Source organism: Chiloscyllium punctatum, chromosome 44 (genome assembly GCF_047496795.1).
Source record: "Chiloscyllium punctatum isolate Juve2018m chromosome 44, sChiPun1.3, whole genome shotgun sequence".
Taxonomy (NCBI): Eukaryota; Metazoa; Chordata; class Chondrichthyes; order Orectolobiformes; family Hemiscylliidae; genus Chiloscyllium; species Chiloscyllium punctatum.
Window position 1 is genome coordinate 41788173 of NC_092782.1, and position 21243 is coordinate 41809415.

A 21243-nucleotide genomic window follows, 5' to 3' on the forward strand; every position below is an offset into this window, starting at 1 on the left:
TTGGAGGACAAGAGTAGGGGAGTCTTACTGCAACTGTACACAGTACTGGTGAGACCACATCTGGTGTACTGCATACAGCTTGCATCCCCTTATTTAAGGAAAAATATAATTTCATTGAAGGTACTTCAGAGAGGGTTCACGTGGATGACCCCTGGAATGGATCTTATGAGCAAAGGCTAAACAGGCTGGGAGTGTTCACTGGAATGCAGAAGATTGAGAGGTGATCTCATTGAAACATAACAATTCCTAAGGGGCTTGACAGGGTAAATGCTGAGAGGAGGTTTCCCTTCATGGGAGAGTCTATGACCAGAGGGCATGGTCTCTGAATTAGGTGGTGCCAATTTAAGACTGAGATGAGGAGGAATTTCGTTTTTCAGAGGGTTGAGTGTCTTTGGAACTCCTTGCCACAGAACGTTGTGGGGGCAGATTCCTTATGCATCTTTAAGGCTGAGATAGATAGGTTCTTGATCAGTAAGGGAAGGATTACAGTAAAACACAGAAAAGGATATAAGAGGAATGTTGGATGAGACAGGTTCCTATTGAATGGTGGAGGTGATTTAAGAGGCCAAATAGCCTACGTCCGTTCCTATTTCTTGTGGCGTTAAGGACACAGATTAGATTACTTACAGTGTGGAAACAGGCCCTTCGGCCCAACAAGTCCACACCGACCCGCCGAAGTGCAAATCATCCAGACTCATTCCCCTACATTTACCCTTTCACCTTACACTATGGGCAATTTAGCCTCGCCAATTCACCTGACCTTCACATTTTTGGATTGTGGGAGGAAACCGGAGCACCCGGAGAAAAACCACGCAGACACGGGGAGAATGTGCAAACTCCACACAGAGAGTTGCCTGAGGCAGGAATTGAACCCGGGTCTCTCGGGTATATGTGATAATATGTGATCACTCTAAGGACAAAATAAAATGGTCATGAATATGAAAATTACCAAGATATCAAAAATGTAACTCAAAAGAAATGTGTTTACCTAGAGAATGGTGAGAATATGAAAGTTGCTACCTCAGGGAGTGATCGAGATGAATTGCATGGATATACTGAAGGGGAACTTACACAATATTTGAGGGAAAGTGATTTGTGGATTATGATAAGATTTATGAGAGGAAGGAAAGGAGAGGGATCAGACCATGCCTGCCAGAATGGACTGGTTGGGCTAAATTGCCTATTTATATGTAGTTTCCTCCATTATCAATGTTTAGTGCTATTGAGAATACGTATTTATATTTAAGAATCTCAAGGAGTTGTGCAATAGTACTGTTTAGACAATTTTAGATGATAAAGATTTACCAAGGTTTTGAAGGGACATGTGATTTCTTGAAATTGTTCAGCAGAACTTGGGCTATAACTCACTTAGTTGTTGAAAAGTGAAGTAACTTTGGAAAAGAGATGGGTAAAAAGCTTTTAACAGTGATAAAATAATGACTAATTGCAATTATTGCTGAAAAACATGATATCAAAGAGATTGACTCATGGGGCCTATGCACCGAAGGTTGCCTAGCAACACTCATCTGGAGTCGCGTTCTGTTTTTCTCAGTCACTTGGGGTACATCAGTAGAAGGAAAAGACCTCCAAAGTGTGCAGTAAGCGAATTTCTCATTCCTAAAAACAAAATCTTCCAGTAGGACAAAATGCAAATATTTTTCTCAGTGAAGTTTTGTAGGAAATCTGAGAATTGTACAAAATATCAGTACCTCTGCTCTCTCACATACTCTGTAAACTAAACTGTGACTTCCATTCAAAGACTTGTGTCTTACTGACTTTTCATCGAACTGAAGTCTAGTCTGAAGGTTTTCTATCATCATACGGTACTCAGCATTTCGATCTCATCGACAGGAAGCTCAGAGAATTGAGAGCTGTCATCCCCAGTTTATCCTTTGAGTTTAGACCCATGGCCCACTGGATGTTTTAGTCTCCCCTTTCACCTTTATTAAAACAAACCGAATAACTTCTGTAGAGCTGTATTATCACGCATGAATGTGTTAATTGGGATTAAGTTTAATTCTGGAATATAGATTACTTGTAAGCGGTTTTTCCCCCTTGTTTAAATAATATGGTTTTATGTAAGAACCAAATAAATCTCGTGAACATCTCTAATTCTGGACAGCAGCAATAAAGAGAAACAATTTGGTTACTCTGGTATTTGAATCAAAATATTGACACAAATGGGGTGTCCTGCAGAGCAGTCGGGCTGGTTATCAGCACATTCATCCCATCAGAGTCATAACACTGCAATGTTAATGAACATCATCCACTAGAAGACAATTTGTGTTCAATGTATTTGGCTCTCCCTCCATCCCAGCGCAGTGTGCAGCACTCACCCTGACAGATCGCACTGTCATTCCGCCTGGAACAATGTACCTCGCCTTTGGTGCAGGTACAGGTGCTGCAGAGATTTTGCTCCCACAACTGACCCTCCCCATACTGTCTCCCGTGCCATGAACATGTGGGCTTCCTGCATTCACACGTCTCCAGGTGCTTGACTCGTACTAACAGCTCAGCATTCTAAATAAGGAAGAAAAGCGTACTGTTACAAGCTGAACAGAGAAAGAGTCAGGCAAGTATTGTCTCTCACTGGGTCATGGGTCATGACCCTGGGGTACTGTCTCTCACTGGGTCATGGGTCATAACGCTGGGTGCATTGCCTCTCACTGGGTTATGGGTCATGACCCTGAGGGTACTGTCTCTCACTGGGTCATGGGTCATGACCCTGGGTGTACTGTCTCTCACTGGGATATGTCATGACCCTGGGGTACTGTCTCTCATTGGGATATGGGTCATGACCCTGGGTGCACTGTCTCTCACTGGGATAGGGGTCATGACCCTGGCGTACTGTCTCTCACTGGGATATGGGTCATGACCCTGGGTGTACTATCTCTCACTGGGATAGGGATCATGACCCTGGGTGTACTGCCTCTCACTGGGATAGGGGTCATGACCCTGGGTGTACTGCCTCTCACTGGGATAGGGGTCATGACCCTGGATGTATTGCCTCTCACTGGAATACATGTTACTGCAGATCCTGAAATAACCAGCTCCATTCAAGGGCAATTAGGGATAGGTGTCCATGCCATGGACACCCACATCTATCAAAGATGAAACACCAACTCAGAGTTTGTACCATCTGGCAACTATTCAACCACAATCATCCAAACACATTACACCACCCTCACTGCCACAAATGCTGTCCTCTGGCATGACATGATGGTACAGAGCAGGAGACAGTTAGAACTCTCCGGAATGGCGGCAGTGGTGTCTGACAGTGGAGATGGTGCTAATCGTGATTGAGCTGCCCACTGATGAGGGCTCTGCCCGCAGAAATGCTGAGACCATTGAAGATGACAATATTCTCACACCTGATCATCACTACCATATCGCGGTTCCTAGCATCCACATTCTCTTCTGATTTAAAGTCATTGTAGGAACTATAAGCATGCACTGCTTTCACTGCCCTCTGACTTCTCACCACAGTCTCACCTTGTGCCTTTCCCCATCAGACTTCCAGGAGCAGCCACTTGGCTAGACAGTACAGAAACAGCCAGGGGAAAAAGGGGTGCTGAAGACACAGCACCAATACTGGGACATCAGCCTCTCAACCTGCTAGCTCAGATAGTCACACAACATCAGCACTCATTCACAGAGCAGCTGGGGCAGCATGGCCAAGCTACAGCCAAAGCCATACTGTGCAGGGCTTCTCTATGGCATACGATGACTGTGTGTAATGACTAATTTTAACCCAAATGCCACCATTTTGAGGCACCATTGTGGTCTCTGACCTGCCTCAGCTGCTCCCACCTCTCCATCAGACTGTGAACCCTGACACGAAGCTTCCTCCTGCCCTGGTTGGCCTTTCACCTTTAACTGAGTTTCTGGAAATGAAAATTTGTGAGCAAAGTCCTATTGTAGCTACTTTCTGGTTCCTGACTTGGGTTTGGCACCAAGGGAAAGGTGGCCACCCAAGTAAGAAAAGCCAGCCCAGTAACAGGTTCCGACTCCACCGACACCCCCCCCCCCCAAGGCTTGTGGGATACTTCCAGCATCTGCAGCATTGTGTTCTCATGGAGAAACGATGAGCAGCTGCAGAACGGAGGGCAGCGGGAAGAAATCGATCAGCAATTAGCCAGTAAGGAGCTGATAATCCTTATTAAAGAGCAACAGTTGCGGGGGTGGGGGGTGGGGGAAGCAGGGGTGTTGGAATCAAAGGCAAACACTGCAGATGCTGGAAATCTAAACTTAAAAAAAAACAAAGCGCTGGTGAAATTCAACAAGTTTGGGTAGGGTCTGTGGGGACAGAAATAGAGCTAATATCCAGACTCCATGACTCTTCTTCTGAACACTGGGAGGGGAACCCATCTTCTGCTGAGCACGTGTCCAGCTCTCTGAGGCTAAGACAGGAATCTTAGCCAGCTCCTGAGTGCCAAATGGTTTGGTTAGGAGCCAATTAGCATGGCACACTGATTGACATCCAGGTCTGCCTCCTCTGTATATTCCAAGTGATTACACTCATGTCTTCAGTGATTAGGCATTTGAAGTAAGTTAACCAATAAGTGTTTACATAAGTGTGCCAATGACACTACTGTGGGCACCAGATGCCAATAGTCAGCCACACAGCAGGTACTTTCAATCTGAATTTCACACGGTCAGTCTCTATGCAAGTGTGTCCAGTTAGAGTCTGTGTTGGATGTCATGTGTGTTTCTCAGTGTCAGCCTTCCCCTACCTGAGCTTTCAGCATATCCAGCATTGTGCCCAGTGAGGTCACCATCTCCTCTAGCCTTGCCAGGCGTTGCTCTGGGTTTGCAGATGATAGGTTATGGCTTAGCACGGACTCCCCAGCATCACTCTGCTGCTGCTGATACTGACTAATGTCAGAAAGCGACAACGGATGTGGGGAATCCTCTTCATGCAATTGGAATTGTTCATCGGAATTAGAATAACGTTCCTCAACCAAGGAATATGGCAACGGTAATGAATCTGGGAAAAAAAGACAGCAAATCATTTTCATTCCAATATATAATGAACCAGTTAACAGACTGAACAACTCTTAGAACTACAGCCTTCAGGGAGGGTCAGTCAGGTGGGAGTCACTCACTTTATTGCTGTAGAGTCACAGTGTACTGACACTGATAGTTACTTACTGTGTAACTGTAGTCACTGGGTAGTCAGCAGGGAGTCAGTATGAGGATTATTCCAAGTGCATACTGTTTACATACAGTGTCTGTATAAAGCAGCAGCACCTCCATCACTAGGTGTTAATCCAGCACTGTCAGTGCGGCCCTCAGGAGTGCCTCAGATTCCCTTTGAACCTGCACAATGCAGGCTGTGTGACTGATCAGCAAACATCCATCACCCTGGGTGGTCTGATACATGTCCCATGTTGCAGTCAGTGCAGTCTGGGCTGGTTTTGCCCATTGAAAGAACCGCTGTTTGGAATCAGAAACAGATGCTCCATTCACAAAGACATCAGCTACTCGTGCAGTAACAGGCTGACAGAATTCCTCTGTCCTTAAGCTGTGCTGGCAATGTGATGGGACAATTTAGAGGAAACTTCACCTTGTCTCCAAACCGTCCCGAACCTGCCCGAGGACTCTGGCGGAACAGATTGTTAGAGCTCAAGGCTTGTAATCTTATTACAAGTAATTAACCTCAAGTAACCCCCTCAGTTTGTGGGCAGGCAGAAATATGAATGCAACCAAACATTAGTCAAGGAAAGTCGATTTTCCTTCTGTCCTATGTGGAAGTGCACTCAGAGTTGCTGGGATTGATGGTCTATGCAGGAAGCCTCTAGGTCCCTCTCCAACTGGATTCACTGCTCAACGTTTGGCTATGTCTCCTTTAACATTCTGTCTTTTCTGCCTGTTATAGTTTCTTTCTAATCAACCTGCCCAGAGATATTATTACACACCTCTGGAGCACGTGGGATTTGAACATGGGCACCCTAGATCAGAGACAAGGACACTGCCACTGCACCACAAAGCCCCTACTTTGCCTGTCATAGAATAGAGCATTTTATAGCCCCACCTGGTATTTGAATGCCTGATATTGGAGAAGTGATGCTACCTACACAATCTCAGATTACAACACACTTACCTTTGCGATGTCTTTATCATAACTACCAGTTACAGACTGTAGATCTGTTTACATTCTCAGACTCCTAGCATGAACACCTTCACACTTTCCTCCATTCCTCATCCACTCACTCATTCCTCTCTTTGCCTGTTTTCCTTGCATTCTCTCTCCATTCCATTCCCCTCCTCATGCCTGCTTCTTCACTGCCCCACCACTCTCTGCCTGGTTTGGTGAGCTCCCATCATCCCCCTTACCCTCTCCAATGACCACCCTGAACATCAGCACCAACTGAGACAGCCCCTCCTTACCTGGGAGATTATCACAGTGCCACGGGCGGCGAATGAATCCACTGGGGGAGATTTCTGCGGTCTGCCAATAGCCCTGGTGTGAAGAAACAGTATTAAACTGGCAGTAATCCTGGAGTAAAAAGTGTGAATGACATTATTGATCTGGCTCACATATACTGGGCCTTATGCAGTGAGCCTCTGCACATGCACTGCCTTCACATTCAGAAATGTTTCCAAAACTGCTTAGTTCAGTGGCTTGTCTCGGGTTTTGTGGTTTTGTGCCTTTGAGAACACTCAACAGTGGGAAAAAAGTTATCTTTCAATATACCTGGTTAATTCCTTTCAAAATCTTCAAACCGGTACTCTGGGGGAAACAAGCCTCATTTCTGTAAACTGTGCTCATTCTCCAAATACCCTGGAAACATTCTCGGGAATTGGCACTATATTCCTTCCAAGACCAATATATCCTTTCAATGCAGTGGTACCTGGACAGCTCCTCAGTTGTGGTCTAACCAAGGTTTTGGAAAGCTGTGGCAAAACATCCTCCCTTATATATTTCTCTAGTTATAAAGGGCCAAAGTTTCCATTAGTTATGTTAGTGACTGTGTACACGGACCTCTTAATCGCTTCGGACAAGTACTGTCTGAGGTTTCAATGTTAGAGAACTATTCAGATACATCCTTCAGTCTAAAGTTGAAGACACTGCTCCTATTGTGTTTGAAATGCTTTTGACAGTTTTGCTCACTGGCCTAATCCATTGATGTCTCTTTGTAAATTATATAACTACCCACACATCATACCAACCTGTATTATCAGGAATCTTAGATGGACTGCTTACTATTGTCATTAAGGACTGAATTCTTGCGGGATATCATTGATCACCTCCTTCCAATGTGAGTGTATACTTATTATGCCAACTGTCTGTTTTCTACCAATGGATCAATCTCCTAACCAGGTCTTACATGCCATGAGTTACAATTATAACTAACAGTGGAACCTTATTGAATACCTACTGAATGTATCTATAAAATGCTTCCATAGATATCGTGTTGTCCACTACTTCACTGCAGGATGGAGGTTAGGACAGAGTCAGTGAGAGTCGATTAATAATTCCCATTCTCAATGACTGGCTGACCTCAACTCAAATGGTTGAATCCATGCACTGTTCAGACAGCAGTGTGAAACTACACAACTGCTACGACTCTACTCAGCTCCCCCACCACCCTACCCCGACCCTCCCACAAGTGAGGGGGAGATCAGCCAGGGTACCACATGGAGACTTGCGATTGTGCACAAATATAACTTTCTCAACCAGGTCACGGATATTCCTTCACAGGCTCTCAATGCTAACACCAGGGAGGGATGTGGATCTCTGAAACACATGCAACAAACTTCATTTGTACTGCCACAGGCAGAGCAACATGGGGACAGTCAGCTCCTTTTGAGGCGGGGGGTGTCAAGTGAGAGAGAGAGAGAGAGAGAGAGAGAGAGAGAGAGAGAGAGAGAGAGAGAGAGAGAGAGAGAGAGAGAGAGAGAGAGAGAGAGAGGGAGTCAGAATCTTTGGGGAAGAAGGAGGAAGAGCATCAGCACTTTCAGTGGAAGAGGGGTAAAGGGAGAGAAAGTCGGCCCCTTCAGGGAAGAAGAAAGAGCAAGAGAGTGAGAGAGAGCACGAGAGACAGCACCTTCAGGGGAGCAGAAGGAGGGAAATTGGAGAGTGTGCCTTCAGAGGAGAGAGAGAGAGAGACAGAGTCAGAACACTAATTGGAGGAGGAGACATTCAGTTCTGTAACTGAGCCTAGCTCGGTGCGTCTCTATCTGTGTGCATCTGTCTGCGTGTGTGCTTATCTGTGATTTGTTTTAATTCATTCAGGCAAGATGACATTGTTGCTAGGCTAACAGACGTTGCCCATTCCTAACTGCCCTTGAAAGGTAAGTGCTGAAAAACATTCTTGAAGCAGGGCAGTTCATGTGATGTAGCTACACTGGTGTAGTGATAGGTTGGGAGCTCTGTGATTGTGAGTGATAGTGAAGGAGAGGCAATATGGCACTGACTCAGGATGGTGAGTGGCTTGAAGAGGCTCCTTCAGGTGGCGGTGTTTCTCTTCCTCTTGGCTTTTTCCATGGTAGAAGTTGAGGCTGTGGAAGGTGCTGCTAAAGGAGGTTTTCCTGAGCATTTGCAGGGCATCTTGTAGATGGTACACACTGCTGCCACTGAGATTGGTGAAGGGAATGAACATTAAAGGTCTTCGATAGGATACCAACCAACTGGGCTGCATTGTCAGGTTTCTTGAGTTTTGTTCAAGCTGCACCCACCCAGTCAAGTGGAGAGTATGCCGTCACACTCCTGTTCTGTATCCCACAGATGCTGCCCAGGCTTTGCAGAGTCTGGAGGTGAGATACTTACAACCAGATTCTCAGACTCTGATCAGCTCCTGTGACCACTGGATTTATATAGCTGGTCAAGGTCAGTTTCTGGTCAATGGTAACTCTCCAGATTGTGGAAAGTGTTGGATTCAGGGATGTAAATACCACTGAAAGTTAAAGGTCCAGGGGTTAGATTCTCTCTTGCTGGAGATGATCATTACTTGGCACTTGTGTGGTGTGCATGTTACAATCTATTTCTCAGGTCAGGCCAGGTCTTATTGTTTCAGTATCTAAAGAATCATGAATGGTGTTGGACAATGTGCAATAGACAGCAAACTCCCTCACTTCTGACCTTATGATAGAGAGAGAATGTCATTGAAGGCACTGCTGAAGATGGCTGGGCTTAAGGACATAGCCTGCAGTCCTGGTAGTGTCCCTACCTCTGGGCCAGGAGCCCCAGATTAAAGTCCCACTTGCTCCTGTAGGCTGTTGGGAAATGTCTCCCCTCAGGTACTCAGTGATGATCTGGGCTAAGATGAATGATCTGTAACAAACAAACCCATCTTCCTTTGTGCCAGGTGAGGGCCAACCAGCAGAGGGCTACCCCTGATTCTCACTGACTCATTTAGCTCAGGCTGTGTGTGTGTGCGTGTGCGCGCGCATGTGTGCATGCGTGCGTACGCATGTACAGCTCAGTACTACAGTGAGGTGATTGCCCATGCAGCTGATCAGGGGGTCATTGCTGGGAGGGAAAGGAAGCAAGCTTCCATGGCTATCAATACTTGGGAGGTCAACCCACAGGATAGGATCAGCCTCTCCAGCACACAGCTACATATTTCACTGGGTTGGGACAAAGAATAACATGGCTGTGATCTCAGCAGGGCCATAGTTTACCACAGTAGGGAGAGTGAGGAACAATAAAACATCATTAGGTTGGACATAGAAAGTATGTCCAAAAACAAATTGGACAGGTTTAATTCAAAATTTTGGAATTGAGTTTATAAATAATTTGAGTGGCATCTTTAACATGTTTGGGAGAAGTAGTTAAGCATCACGTTCCACTGCCCCATGTCTCTGTCTGTCTGTTACAAACTAACTGACAGTGACTGATAAGTCAACATCTCTACTGTCATTGGGTAGTGTGACTAGCAGGTTGGGGGATGGTGAATTTGAGAGACCTGGACATTTAGAGGATTGTATCTTTCTAGGCTGGTACCCTGCTGAGTGGGTTAATGTTGGCATTACCGTGAACTTGCTGCTGCGGTCTCCCGCTGTACTGGAGAAGTGAATCTCCAAGTCAATGGGGAGGATCAGGCTGATGGCATCATCGCCCATGGTCTTTTCAAAGATGATGTCTTCCTCACAGTCAATGAATAGAGTTATCTTCTGAGCTTCTAGGTTGAAGGCCACTCTGCCCCACTGCCCATTCCCAAAGGGGGTCCCTCCAGGGAAGGTGACAGACGCTGGCTCCATGTTGTGCACAGTTCGGTAATCCAATCGAAGCTGGTTACTTCTGGTGCTGGACACAAGCTGTAGAAGTGGCTGCCCATCCTTCTTGGTGATGGTGGGTGAGGTAAAGGAGATCACCGTCCCCTCGGAGTTCTTGCTCTGCTTCGCCACAAAGTGGAAGCCAATGGAGCCTTGCATGGAGGTGAGGAAGTAGATGGCATAATCCCGTGGCAGTGTGAGGTGTGGCACACGGTTACGGAACTTCCAAGCTGGGAACCCTGGCTCCAAGCCTTTGCTTCTGCTCACTCCCCTTATAGACCTTGTGATGTTCAGGGCTTCCAGAAGGTCGATCACTACAAGAGACAAACATCAAGAGGAATGACCAGAGACACCGCTTTCACACAACTGGTAAAGAGAGTCAAGTTCTATCCAACCAAGGCTAACATAAGCAGTTCCTAAAACCCACAGTGACAACTCTTTCCAGCCTAACCTGGGAAAAAAAAGACTAATGCGCACATAGAGTACCAGGTTTGATTAACCCATCCCAATTGGCCCCAGTGTTCCTGGTTGGGGGGTAGGAGGTTAGGTCACCCAACATTGGTCAATGGGACATATTACAGGATAGAGGGATCAAGGGCCAAAGAGGTTTAAAGAGGAAATTACAAAGCATAGTGAACTAAAGGTCCAGCCACCAGTGGGAACCTGTTCACAAAAAAAGCTAGAAATGGAGATGTATAGAGACCTCAGAAGATTGAACAGGGGAGGAATGTGGAAACTATGACAGTGAATTTCAAATCAGGGCATTTCTAGACAGGGAACTAACTGGTGTTAGGAAAGGGAGAGGGGATGAGTGGGACATGTTGAGTCAGGAGAGGGACAGCAGAGTTTCTGATGGGTTGATGTTCAGACAGGAGGCCAAGGCTAAATAGATCCTGGCCCATGTCTTGTCAGAGGTTCGGAGTATCAGCTGGACTTTTAATGAAAAGACATCAGGCAGAGTTCTTCCACATAACATTATTAGTGCATAGGGTTGGGATTAGCATATGTGGGCAGAGGGGGATAGGTAATGGAGGATGGTAATCGGGTTTAGGCAGGGGGCAGGATAGGGTTTAGGGTGGGGGACAGGATGGGGTTTAGATTGGGGGGGGGCAGGATGGAGTTTAGGCTGTGCGGACAGGATGGGGATTGGACTGTGGGGGCATGATGGGGATTGGACTGTGGGGGCAGGATGGGGTTTAGGGTGGGGGGCAGGATGGGGATTGGACTGTGCGGGCAGGATGGGGATTGGACTGTAGGGGCAGGACAGGGTTTAGGGTGGGGGGGCAGGAAGGGGACTGGGGTGGGGGGGGCAGGATGGGGATTGGTCTGTGGGAGCAGGATGGGGATTAGGCTGGGGGGGGGGAAGGATGGGGTTTAGGGTGGGGGTCAGGATGGGGTTTAGGCTGGGGAGGCAGAATGGGGTTTAGGGTGGTGGGGCAGGATGGGGATTGGGCTGGGGGGGCAGGATGGGGATTGGGCTGGAGGGGGCAGGAAGGGGACTGGGGTGGGGGGGGCAGGAAGGGGACTGGGGTGGGGGGGGCAGGATGGGGATTGGTCTGTGGGAGCAGGATGGGGATTAGGCTGGGGGGGCAGGATGGGGATTGGTCTGTGGGAGCAGGATGGGGATTAGGCTGGGGGGGGGGGGGGAAGGATGGGGTTTAGGGTGGGGGCCAGGATGGGGTTTGGGCTGGGGAGGCAGAATGGGGTTTGGGCTGGGGAGGCAGAATGGGGTTTAGGGTGGTGGAGCAGGATGGGGATTGGGCTGTGGGGGCAGGATGGGTTTTAGGGTGGTGGGGCAGGATGGGGATTGGGCTGGGGGGGCAGGATGGGGATTGGGCTGGGGGGGGCAGGATGGAGTTTAGGGTGGGGGGGCAGGATGGGGATTGGGGTGGGGGGGGCAGGATGGGGATTGGGGTGGGGGGGATAGGGATTGGGCTGGGGAGCAGGATGGGGATTGGGCTGGGGGGGCAGGATGGGGATTGGGGTGTGGGGGGCAGGATTGGGTTTGGGGTGGGGGGCAGGATGGGGTTTAGGGTGGGGGGCAGGATGGGGTGATTAGGTTTTTTTGAGAGGGGTTGCGTTTTGTGTTTTGTTAGGTGGTTGGACAGAGATTAGCATTTTGGGGAGGTGGGGTAACAATACTCTCTGCACCAAAAGCAGATGTGAACAGTCTACTTCGCAATTTCCACTCCTTCCAAATCTAAAATGAGAAGTTACTTGTAGAGTAAGTGTGTACAGATTCCAGTCATCCGGAACATTCCTGTCTGCATTCCCTCACCTCCCCCTTCATAACACCCTTCAGCTAAATCTCTCAGAATCAATCACCACCTCTCAGGCTGCTCTCAATTAGGATCAGAATCCCCAAATCCCTAAAGTCTTCCATACCCTGGCCAACCCCCTCACCCAACCCCAGACTCTCCCGCATTTCACTGCCCACTCAATTCCATAATTATCCAAAGGTGGAAACGGCTAAAAATAAAATTTGTAAAAGTGCTCAGTGGGAGTCCTGTCTCAACAGTTGGAATCTAACAGGCTCGCAGCTCTCATACAAAAGACAGGATGTTTGCAATAAATACACACTGCTGTTGGAGAGGCTGCCAGCGAGGAGAGACCTTCAGTCCATTTATTCTCTGCTCTCCCAATCTCTTTACCTGACATAGACTGTGGGTGCACCACCAGGACCCATGCTCTGATAACTCACCTCTTTCTCTGCGAGGGGCTGGGCAGTGACTGGTAACAGAGGAACAGCCAGGTTCATTAACTCATTTATTGCCAGTTCTAGACCTCTGCTAACCCTCAGATGTCACAAAGCACAGATAATGACCCTTTGGTGCATGGAATGTGCACCGGTCAAAAAAAAAGACTGATTATTCTAATCCAATCTCTAGCACTTTGCCCACAGCCTTCCCTGCCTTGACATCATATGTTTACATCTAAACACTTCTTTAATGTTCTTCTTACAGGCTGCGAGTTCCAGATTCCTAGCATCCTTTGAATTTTATTCCTCCCACCTCCTCTAAACCTTTATCTTTACCTTAAAATTATTCTCCTATCTACACCCCACATAAATTTATATATCTCCATCATGCTCCTCCCCCCATCTCCTCTGCTTCGAGGAAAACAATCCCAGTCCATCTAATGTCCCTTCATAATTAAAACTCAACAGGCCATGCAACATCCTGTTAAAACTCTTCTGCACCCTTTCCATCACAGCCCTCAGATAACGTGGATTCCAGAACTGCACCCAATACTCTCACTGTGGCCTAACCTCAGTTTATTTTATGCAGTTCCAGTCTTGCCTCCCTTCTCTGAAACTCTATGCCTCAGCTAATAAAGGTAAGGATCCCACATGCTTTCTCAACCATTCTACCTTCCTGTTCTGCTACCTTAACAGATCGGGTGTGCACATCATGTTCAAACAACTTGACTGAAAGTGGAAGTGGGAACTTCAGCCTCGCCTTCCTCTCAATTATACTGACCTCTGACCTTAGGGGTTAGAGCCCGATATGTTGAGCACACTGGGTGGTCTCCAGATGCATGTGCGCCGCCTGAGCCGGGGAAGGGGAAGAGATGGGGGACAATCTTCAACAGTTCATGAAATGGGACTAAAGACCAGTGAATCTGCATACAACCCTGTCTTAACAAGGATTTCCGAATAACTGATTGTGCTGCGACTGACAAAGGGAGAATGAGACTGCTACTTCAGTTGGCCCTTGGTCTGGAAAAAGTGGAACAAACTGCAAAGACGAAACATTCTGATTTAGTCTGTGAATAGTCAATATGGATGATTTACTTGTCAGTTCTACAAGACGACTATTGCCATTGTTGGATCTAGTCTGACAGTTTAATACTGGATGGGGTGCAGTAAGTACCGCTCACTGCAATAATGTCATGGGACACGGTGAAGGGAAAGAAGGGGCTAGTAGAAAACAGACCTAGCTCTGGTATGTTTCTAACAGTCCCTGCAGTAGCATAAGAACATAGAACATTATGGCGCAGTCCAGGCCCTTTGGCCCTCAATGTTGTGCCGACCTGTGAAACCAATCTGAAGCCTATCTATCCTACACTATTTTATTACCATCCATATGTTTATCCAATGACCATTTAAATGCCCATAAAGGTGGAGAGTCCACTACTGTTACAGGCAGGCATTCCACACTGTTACTACTCGGAGTAAAGAACCTACCTCTGATCTGTCCTATATCTATTACACCTCAATTTAAAGCTATGTCCCCTCATGCTAGCCACTACCATCCAAGGAAAATCCTCTGATCATCTTGTATTCCTCTATTAAGTTACCTCTTAACCTTCTTCTCTCTAATGAAAACAGCCTCAAGTTCCTCAGCCTTTCCTCACAAGACCTTCCCTCCATACCAGGCAACATCCTAGTAAATCTCCTCTGAACCCTTTCCAATGCTTCCACATCCTTCCTATAAAGCGGTAACCAGAACTGTACACAATACTCCAAGTGCAGCCGCACCAAAGTTTTGTACAGCTGCAACATGACCTCGTGATCAATCTCTCTAACAATAAAAGCTAACACACTGGAGGCCTTTTTAATAACCCTACCACCTGGGTGGCAACTTTCAGGGATTTATGTACGTGAACACGGAGATCTCTGCTCATCTACACTACCAAGAATCTTACCATGAGCTCAGTACTCTGTGTTCCTGTTACTCCTTCCAAAGAGTGAATCACCTCACACTTTTCCACACTAAACTCCAATTGCCACCTCTCAGCCCAGCTCTGCAGCTTATCTATGTCTCTCTGTAACCTGCAATATCCTCCTGCACTGTCCACAACTCCATTGACTTTAATGTCATCCACAAAATTACTAACGCATCCTTCTTCGCCCTCATCCAGGTCATTTATAAAAATGACAAAGAGCAGTGGTCCCAAAACAAATCCTTGCGGTAGACCACTAGTAACTGAACCCCAGGATGAATTTTTCCCATCAACCAACACCCTTTGTCTTCTTACAGCTGGCCAATTTCTGATCCAAACTGCTAAACTGCCCTCAATCCCATGCCTCCGTATTTTCTGCAATAGCCTACTGTGGGGAACCTTATCAAACACCTTACTGAAATCCATACTCACCACATTAACTGCTTTCCCCTCAGCCACCTGTTTGGTCACCTTCTGAAAGACTCAACAAGGTTTGTGAGGCACGACCTACCCTTCACAAAACCGTGTTGACTATCCCTAATAAAATTATTCCTTTCTAGACGGTTATCAATCCTATCTCTTATAATCCTTTCCAAAACTTTGCCCACAACAGAAATAAGGCTCACTGGTCTTTAATTAACAGGGTTGTCTCTACTCCTCTTCTTGAACAAGGGGACAACATTTGCTATCCTCCAGGCTTCTGTCACTATTCCTGTACACAATGATGATATGAAGATCAAAGTCAAAGGCTCTGCAATCTCCTCCTTGGCTTCCCAGAGAATCCCAGGATAATCCCATTCTGCCCAGGCGATTTAACTATTTTCACACTTTCCAGAATTGCTAACACCTCCTTCTTATGAATGGCATCTAGTCTAATAGCCTAGAGCTCAGTATTCTCCTCTACAATATTGTCTTTTTCCTGTGTGAATACTGACGAAAAATATTCATTTAGCACCTCTCCTATCTCTTCAAACTCCACATACACTCCCACTACTGTCCTGGACTGACCTAATCTTACTCTAGTCATTCTTTTATTCCTGATATACCTGTTGAAAACTTTAGGATTTTCCTTTATTCTACCTGCCAAAGACGTCTCATGTCCCCTCCTGGCTCTTTTTAGCTCTCTCTGACTAAATTGTAACTCTCAAGTACCCTAACTGAGCCTTCATGTCTCATCTTTACATAAGCCTCCTTCTTCCTTTTGACAAGAGACTCAACGTCTTTAGTAAACCACCTACTCGCTCGCTCGACCCTTTCCTCACTACCTGACAGGTACTATTCCTTGAATAAGCTCCACATTTCAATTGTGCCCATCCCCTGCAGTTTCCTTCCCCATCCTATGCATCCTAAATCTTGCCCAACCGTATCATAATTGCCTTTCCCTGCGGTACATACCTATCCCTTTCTATCGCTAAAGTAAACATATCCGAATTATGGTCACTATCACCAAAGTGCTCACCTACCTCTAAACCTAACACCTGGCCTGGTTCATTCCTCTTGTTGGCCTGTCTACACACTGTGTCAGAAAACCCTCTTGCACACATTGGTCAAAAACTGACCCATCTAAAGTACTTGAACTACTGTTTTTCCAGTCAATATTTGGAAAGTTAAAGCTCCCCATAACAACTACCCTATTACTTGTGCTCCTATCCTGAATCATCTTTGCAATCCTTTCCTCTCCATCTCTGGAACATTTTGGAGGCCAATAGAAAAACTCACAACAGGGTAACCTCTCCTTTCCTGTTTCTAACCTCAGCTTATACCACCTCAGTAGACGAGACCTCATCAAACGTCCTTTGTGTCCTTGACTAACAATGCCACACCTCCCCCTATTTTACCACCATCTTAATGAAACATCTGAAACCTGGAACCTGCACAAATCATATGCATGTGCCTAAATAGGTGCAATAATGTAATAAATGTCCTACTTTTTATTCAACAATGCTCTTCTATTTAGAGCAGAAAGGTAGATATGCTCAACCACAAGACACCTAACTGGGCTTGAAACACTTCCCACACAACGTGGTGAGCGTTGGTGGGGTAACAAGACGGGCACTGCTATGGATTAGTGAGCAATGGCAACCAACACTATTTCTAAATGGTGCCAACTAAGAGAAATTGGCATTTAAAGAGAAAAGAAAACAGGGACGCAATCCTGAAGATTTCAGGAGAAAAGGAGATGACTGCTTGCTGATGTCAATGAACCTCAGAAACCTTGTGGGAAACCAAACACAGAAGAATACCTCAGGGAATGACACAGAAAGACTTAACAGAAGTCAGACAAAATCAAAAGAAATTTCAAGCTCCGTAGAAGATGCAAGGCTACATCGAGGGTTGCTGGTCTGTGAAGTAATCCTGAATTAACCAACCAAAAATTGAAGATGGTCAAAGTTGAAACCAAAAATTCTTTGCGCAAGAAGGGAAACCTTAAACAGTGCAGTAATCAGGCAGATTGGGCATGACCTCCAGGGTGAGGATACCATGAGGCAGGACTAGGAAAATTAAGCTCAGCAAGCCACAAGAAAACTCATCCATTTCAGGAGCAGTGAACCGGTCAAACTACTGACAAAGCCACTTAAAACAGAAAAACGATTGAGCGATTTAAAGCACCTGATTTTGGCCTAAGAGAGAAATGTTTGCAGGAAGCAAGGAGAATGCAGCAAGAACATTAGCGAAGCTCCAAACCACAGGAAACCATTCATTCCAGCCGTGAAGCTCACCTTCGATATAGTGATGGGAGAACCACCATTCTGCAGAATATAAAACTTTAAAGGAGATAAAATAACTATTTACATTCAGAAGACATGGTATCAAAAGCAGGGAAATGTAATTTCAGAAATGGGCATAATAGACCTGAAAATTGGAGCAGAAAATTCCTGATGAAGGGCTTTTGCCCGAAACATCGATGTTCCTGCTCCTTGAATGCTGCCTGATCTGCTGTGCTTTTCCAGCACCACTCTAATCTAGACAGAAAATTGGACTTCCTAGAGCATGCAATTCTTAAGGAATGGAATAGCTTCCAAACAGGATAAGTAAGCAACAGCTGAACAACTAAAGATACTACTGTGGACAACTGAAAGTACAGAAAATGAGATTAATAATCAACAAAAACTAAATGAAACAAATTTGAAGAAGTGTTGAAAGTTTTGACAAGTATTTCCATTTCTCAACAAATATAATTCTTGAGTGGGCAAGATTCAAAATGTTTGTCCAGTTGAAGTCATAGATGATTTCATTAATTATGTCAATCGAATCATCGATATGTATGACTATGGAAACTTTGTGCCAGAATTCATATGAAATTAAATTGCTTAGCCTTCACTGATGCATCTTTTTCAGATTTAATACAGTTCAAGTATGCCCTAACTCTTGAGAAAACTATTCACTTAATGAGTCAAGCAGAGTTCTCAAAATTTGTTATTGGAGATCAATGGAATCTATTCATTTCTTAAGAATCGGAAAAAACAAATGAGACAGTGCAGCAAGTAGGAGATATCATCAGATACTACAAGTCCTTGCCAATGCTGTTGAAACAATAAACTTTAAAAGTTATGTGGTACCCAGCTTTTTAAAATGAATACTTTTAAGAAAGCAGGTCACTTACAGAAAATGTGACAAAGTAGGACATAGTCACAGAAAACAAACTCCAGTAGAAGTAAAATGCAACATTTTCCTCAGCAGAATCAGTGACCCAAGCATTTATATTAACTGGAATCTGACAATTTTCAAGTTAAACCCTGAACCAAGTATCACAGTATTGTCAGTTTTAAGCCTTGGTTGACAAAAGATCGTCAAGGGGAAAACCAGTTAACATTAAAGGTACAGGTCGATCTGCGATAACGCATGTTTCATTAACACAAATTCACTGTAACACGATTGACAAACTGGGACACTGTTTCTAAAGTGCAATTGTACCTCAGTGACCCCCATGCTCTGTAAATTCCCTGTTGAAAGGAAAACAGGAATAATACCTTCCGAGGCACTGAAAGGGTGAATCATGAACTTGTGAAACGTGTGTTGGCTGTAATGCGATTACATCACTTTAAGCACTGTTTCGAAAGCACGACTTTTCCAAAATGTGGGGTCACACAAGAATGCATTCATCGCGTTATAGAAGAACTGGGCATACCAAATACTTTAAAAAGTGCATGTAATTCACAACCAAGAATTTTTACTCCTGAGCAGAAGAATGTGTATTGACGTCAATCTCATTAGAATTTGCAAGGGGGTAAAACAAGAAGCGGGTAGAAGATTTTGCTGGGCTCTGTAAACTGATGGTGAATCTGTAAAGGCCACTTTTATTTATGGACTCTGGACTGAAAATGGGAAAATATACTCCTTTAAACCAAGGCAACTGTGGAAGGAGTTGTTTACAGTTTTACAAACAAAGTTACTGGAGCACATTGTCAGTTGTATCTCTAATGATGCCATTTGAAGAGTGAGGGAGAATTCCAGACAAATCAGCAACATCTGTGTGTTCAGGGCAATTTTGCCCAGAGACCATCTTTTGATTGGCCTTTTAAATGGCACCAGTTGCAATGGGTTCAGGAGAGCTCAGCATAGCACTAAATACTGGATAAATAGCACTAAATAGTTGATTGGCTTCTGGGCAGATGGCTACAGCCCAAGTGTAGACAATAAAGTAGAAATATTCAGTCTGCAAAGAGAAAGCATCCATCTCTCTCATTCTCTACCTATCTTCTGTGTGGAAAAGTAAAAAAAAATGTGCAAGTGTATACTTACACTTGCCCAATTTACCTCAGTGACCCCCAAGCTCTGTAAATTCCCTGTTGAAAGGAAAACAGGAATAATACCTTCCTGAAAGGGTGGATCATGAACTTGTGAATTAAAGATTAAGAACTGGTATGTCAACAAAATCGCGTCATCAGAAAATAGTCTGAAATAATTGAATGGAGCTGGGAAAAAAAACCAACTCATTGATGTCTGTGATCCAGAATGGTGCCAGAATTGTTTTCCCCCTTCCTCACCCATTATGCTTGTGTCTTGTCTATGTGTGTCTGTTTGTTGATGTGTGGGAATTTAAGGAAGATGTAAAACTTAAGAGCTATAATTACCAATTCAATCAGTCTATGTTTTGCCATTGATTAAACAGTTCGATTAAAATTAATTGTTATTTCCTTGTTAATATAAAAACATGGTGTGCGTATTCTTTTAGAATTAGACAGTTGAAGGTATTGATGTTGGATTGGGGTGTACTAAGTTAAAAATTACACAACACAAGGGTTATAGTCCAATAGGTTTATTTGGCAGCACTAGCTTTTAGAGTGCTGCTCCTTCATCAGGTGGTTGTGGAGTGTTAGGATCGTAGGACACAGAAGTTATAGCAGAAGTTTACAGTGTGGTGTAACTGCAATTATAGAACATAGAACAATACAGCGCAGTACAGGCCTTTTGGCCCTCGATGTTGCACCGATCCAAGCTCACCTAACCTACACTAGCCCACTATCCTCCATGAATTATATACTGAAAAAGACCTGGATTGTTTGTGAAGTCTCTCATCTTTTAGAATAGGTATGTTGGTTTGAGTTCTTTCATACGTAAATTCCAGAACCTTCTTACAGTTACATTCTCAAGTGAACTTTAACAATGGGTGCCATGTTGGCCCAGACAAAGAATTGAAGGTGTGAGGTGCTCTGTGTGAGGCTGTCTGTGCCCCAATGTTCAGACTGATTCTAATGCTTCCAAATAAATCTGTTGCGGACTATAACCTGCTGTTGGGTTAAAATTGAGCAATTTGACGGTTTAATCAAATTTTTGCGATAAATCTGGAAATAATGCTACTTGATCTCCAACACACAGCCCTAGTAAGTCATGAGAAGTCTAAACAAAAAGCAAATCTCCTGAGATTAGTTATGTTGGAAGAATTAAAATAAAGTGTAATGTTGTCAATGAGTTGGAAAGGTCCATCTGTAGCAGATTGACAAAAATGTTTTCCACTATTATTAACAACAAAGTGAGTTCAGATCCTAAGTTCCAACAAAATTGAAAACGAAATGCTCGCTTAAAGGCACCAGCTATGCTAACTATATCGATATAAGAGGATGTACAGTGATAGACATCGGAAGCATTTATGGCAAATTCAAGTCTAACATTAGGTGCCAAGGTAATCAAGAGAGATAACAATCGACAAAAGTATCCAACTTCTCCACCTTCCAGAGAAAAGTCACCAACATCAAGAAAGGGTGTCAGATTAAGCACGAATTAATCTCCAGGTAATACAATTGAGACTGGTTCAATCCTGGGGGGAGGGGGAGAAAACCCAAATTACTGAAGAGTGCTGAAGTAATAACTTCACCTATTTTAGCATAGATTGATAGGCAGTATGAGAATTGAAGA

General features: G+C 44.9%; 1 protein-coding gene across 1 annotated transcript in view; it reads right to left on the minus strand.

Annotated features, from left to right (window-relative positions):
• Positions 1 to 21243, minus strand: part of kcp (kielin cysteine rich BMP regulator) — a 161117-nt gene that overhangs the window by 126627 nt on the left and 13247 nt on the right. Inside the window, exons 2-5 of the mRNA XM_072562062.1 lie at positions 9979 to 10535; positions 6391 to 6463; positions 4734 to 4987; positions 2337 to 2520 (exon numbers count right to left, since the gene is read on the minus strand). Coding sequence (XP_072418163.1) covers positions 2337 to 2520; positions 4734 to 4987; positions 6391 to 6463; positions 9979 to 10535 — 1068 coding nt within the window. The remainder of the gene's footprint in view (positions 1 to 2336; positions 2521 to 4733; positions 4988 to 6390; positions 6464 to 9978; positions 10536 to 21243) is intronic.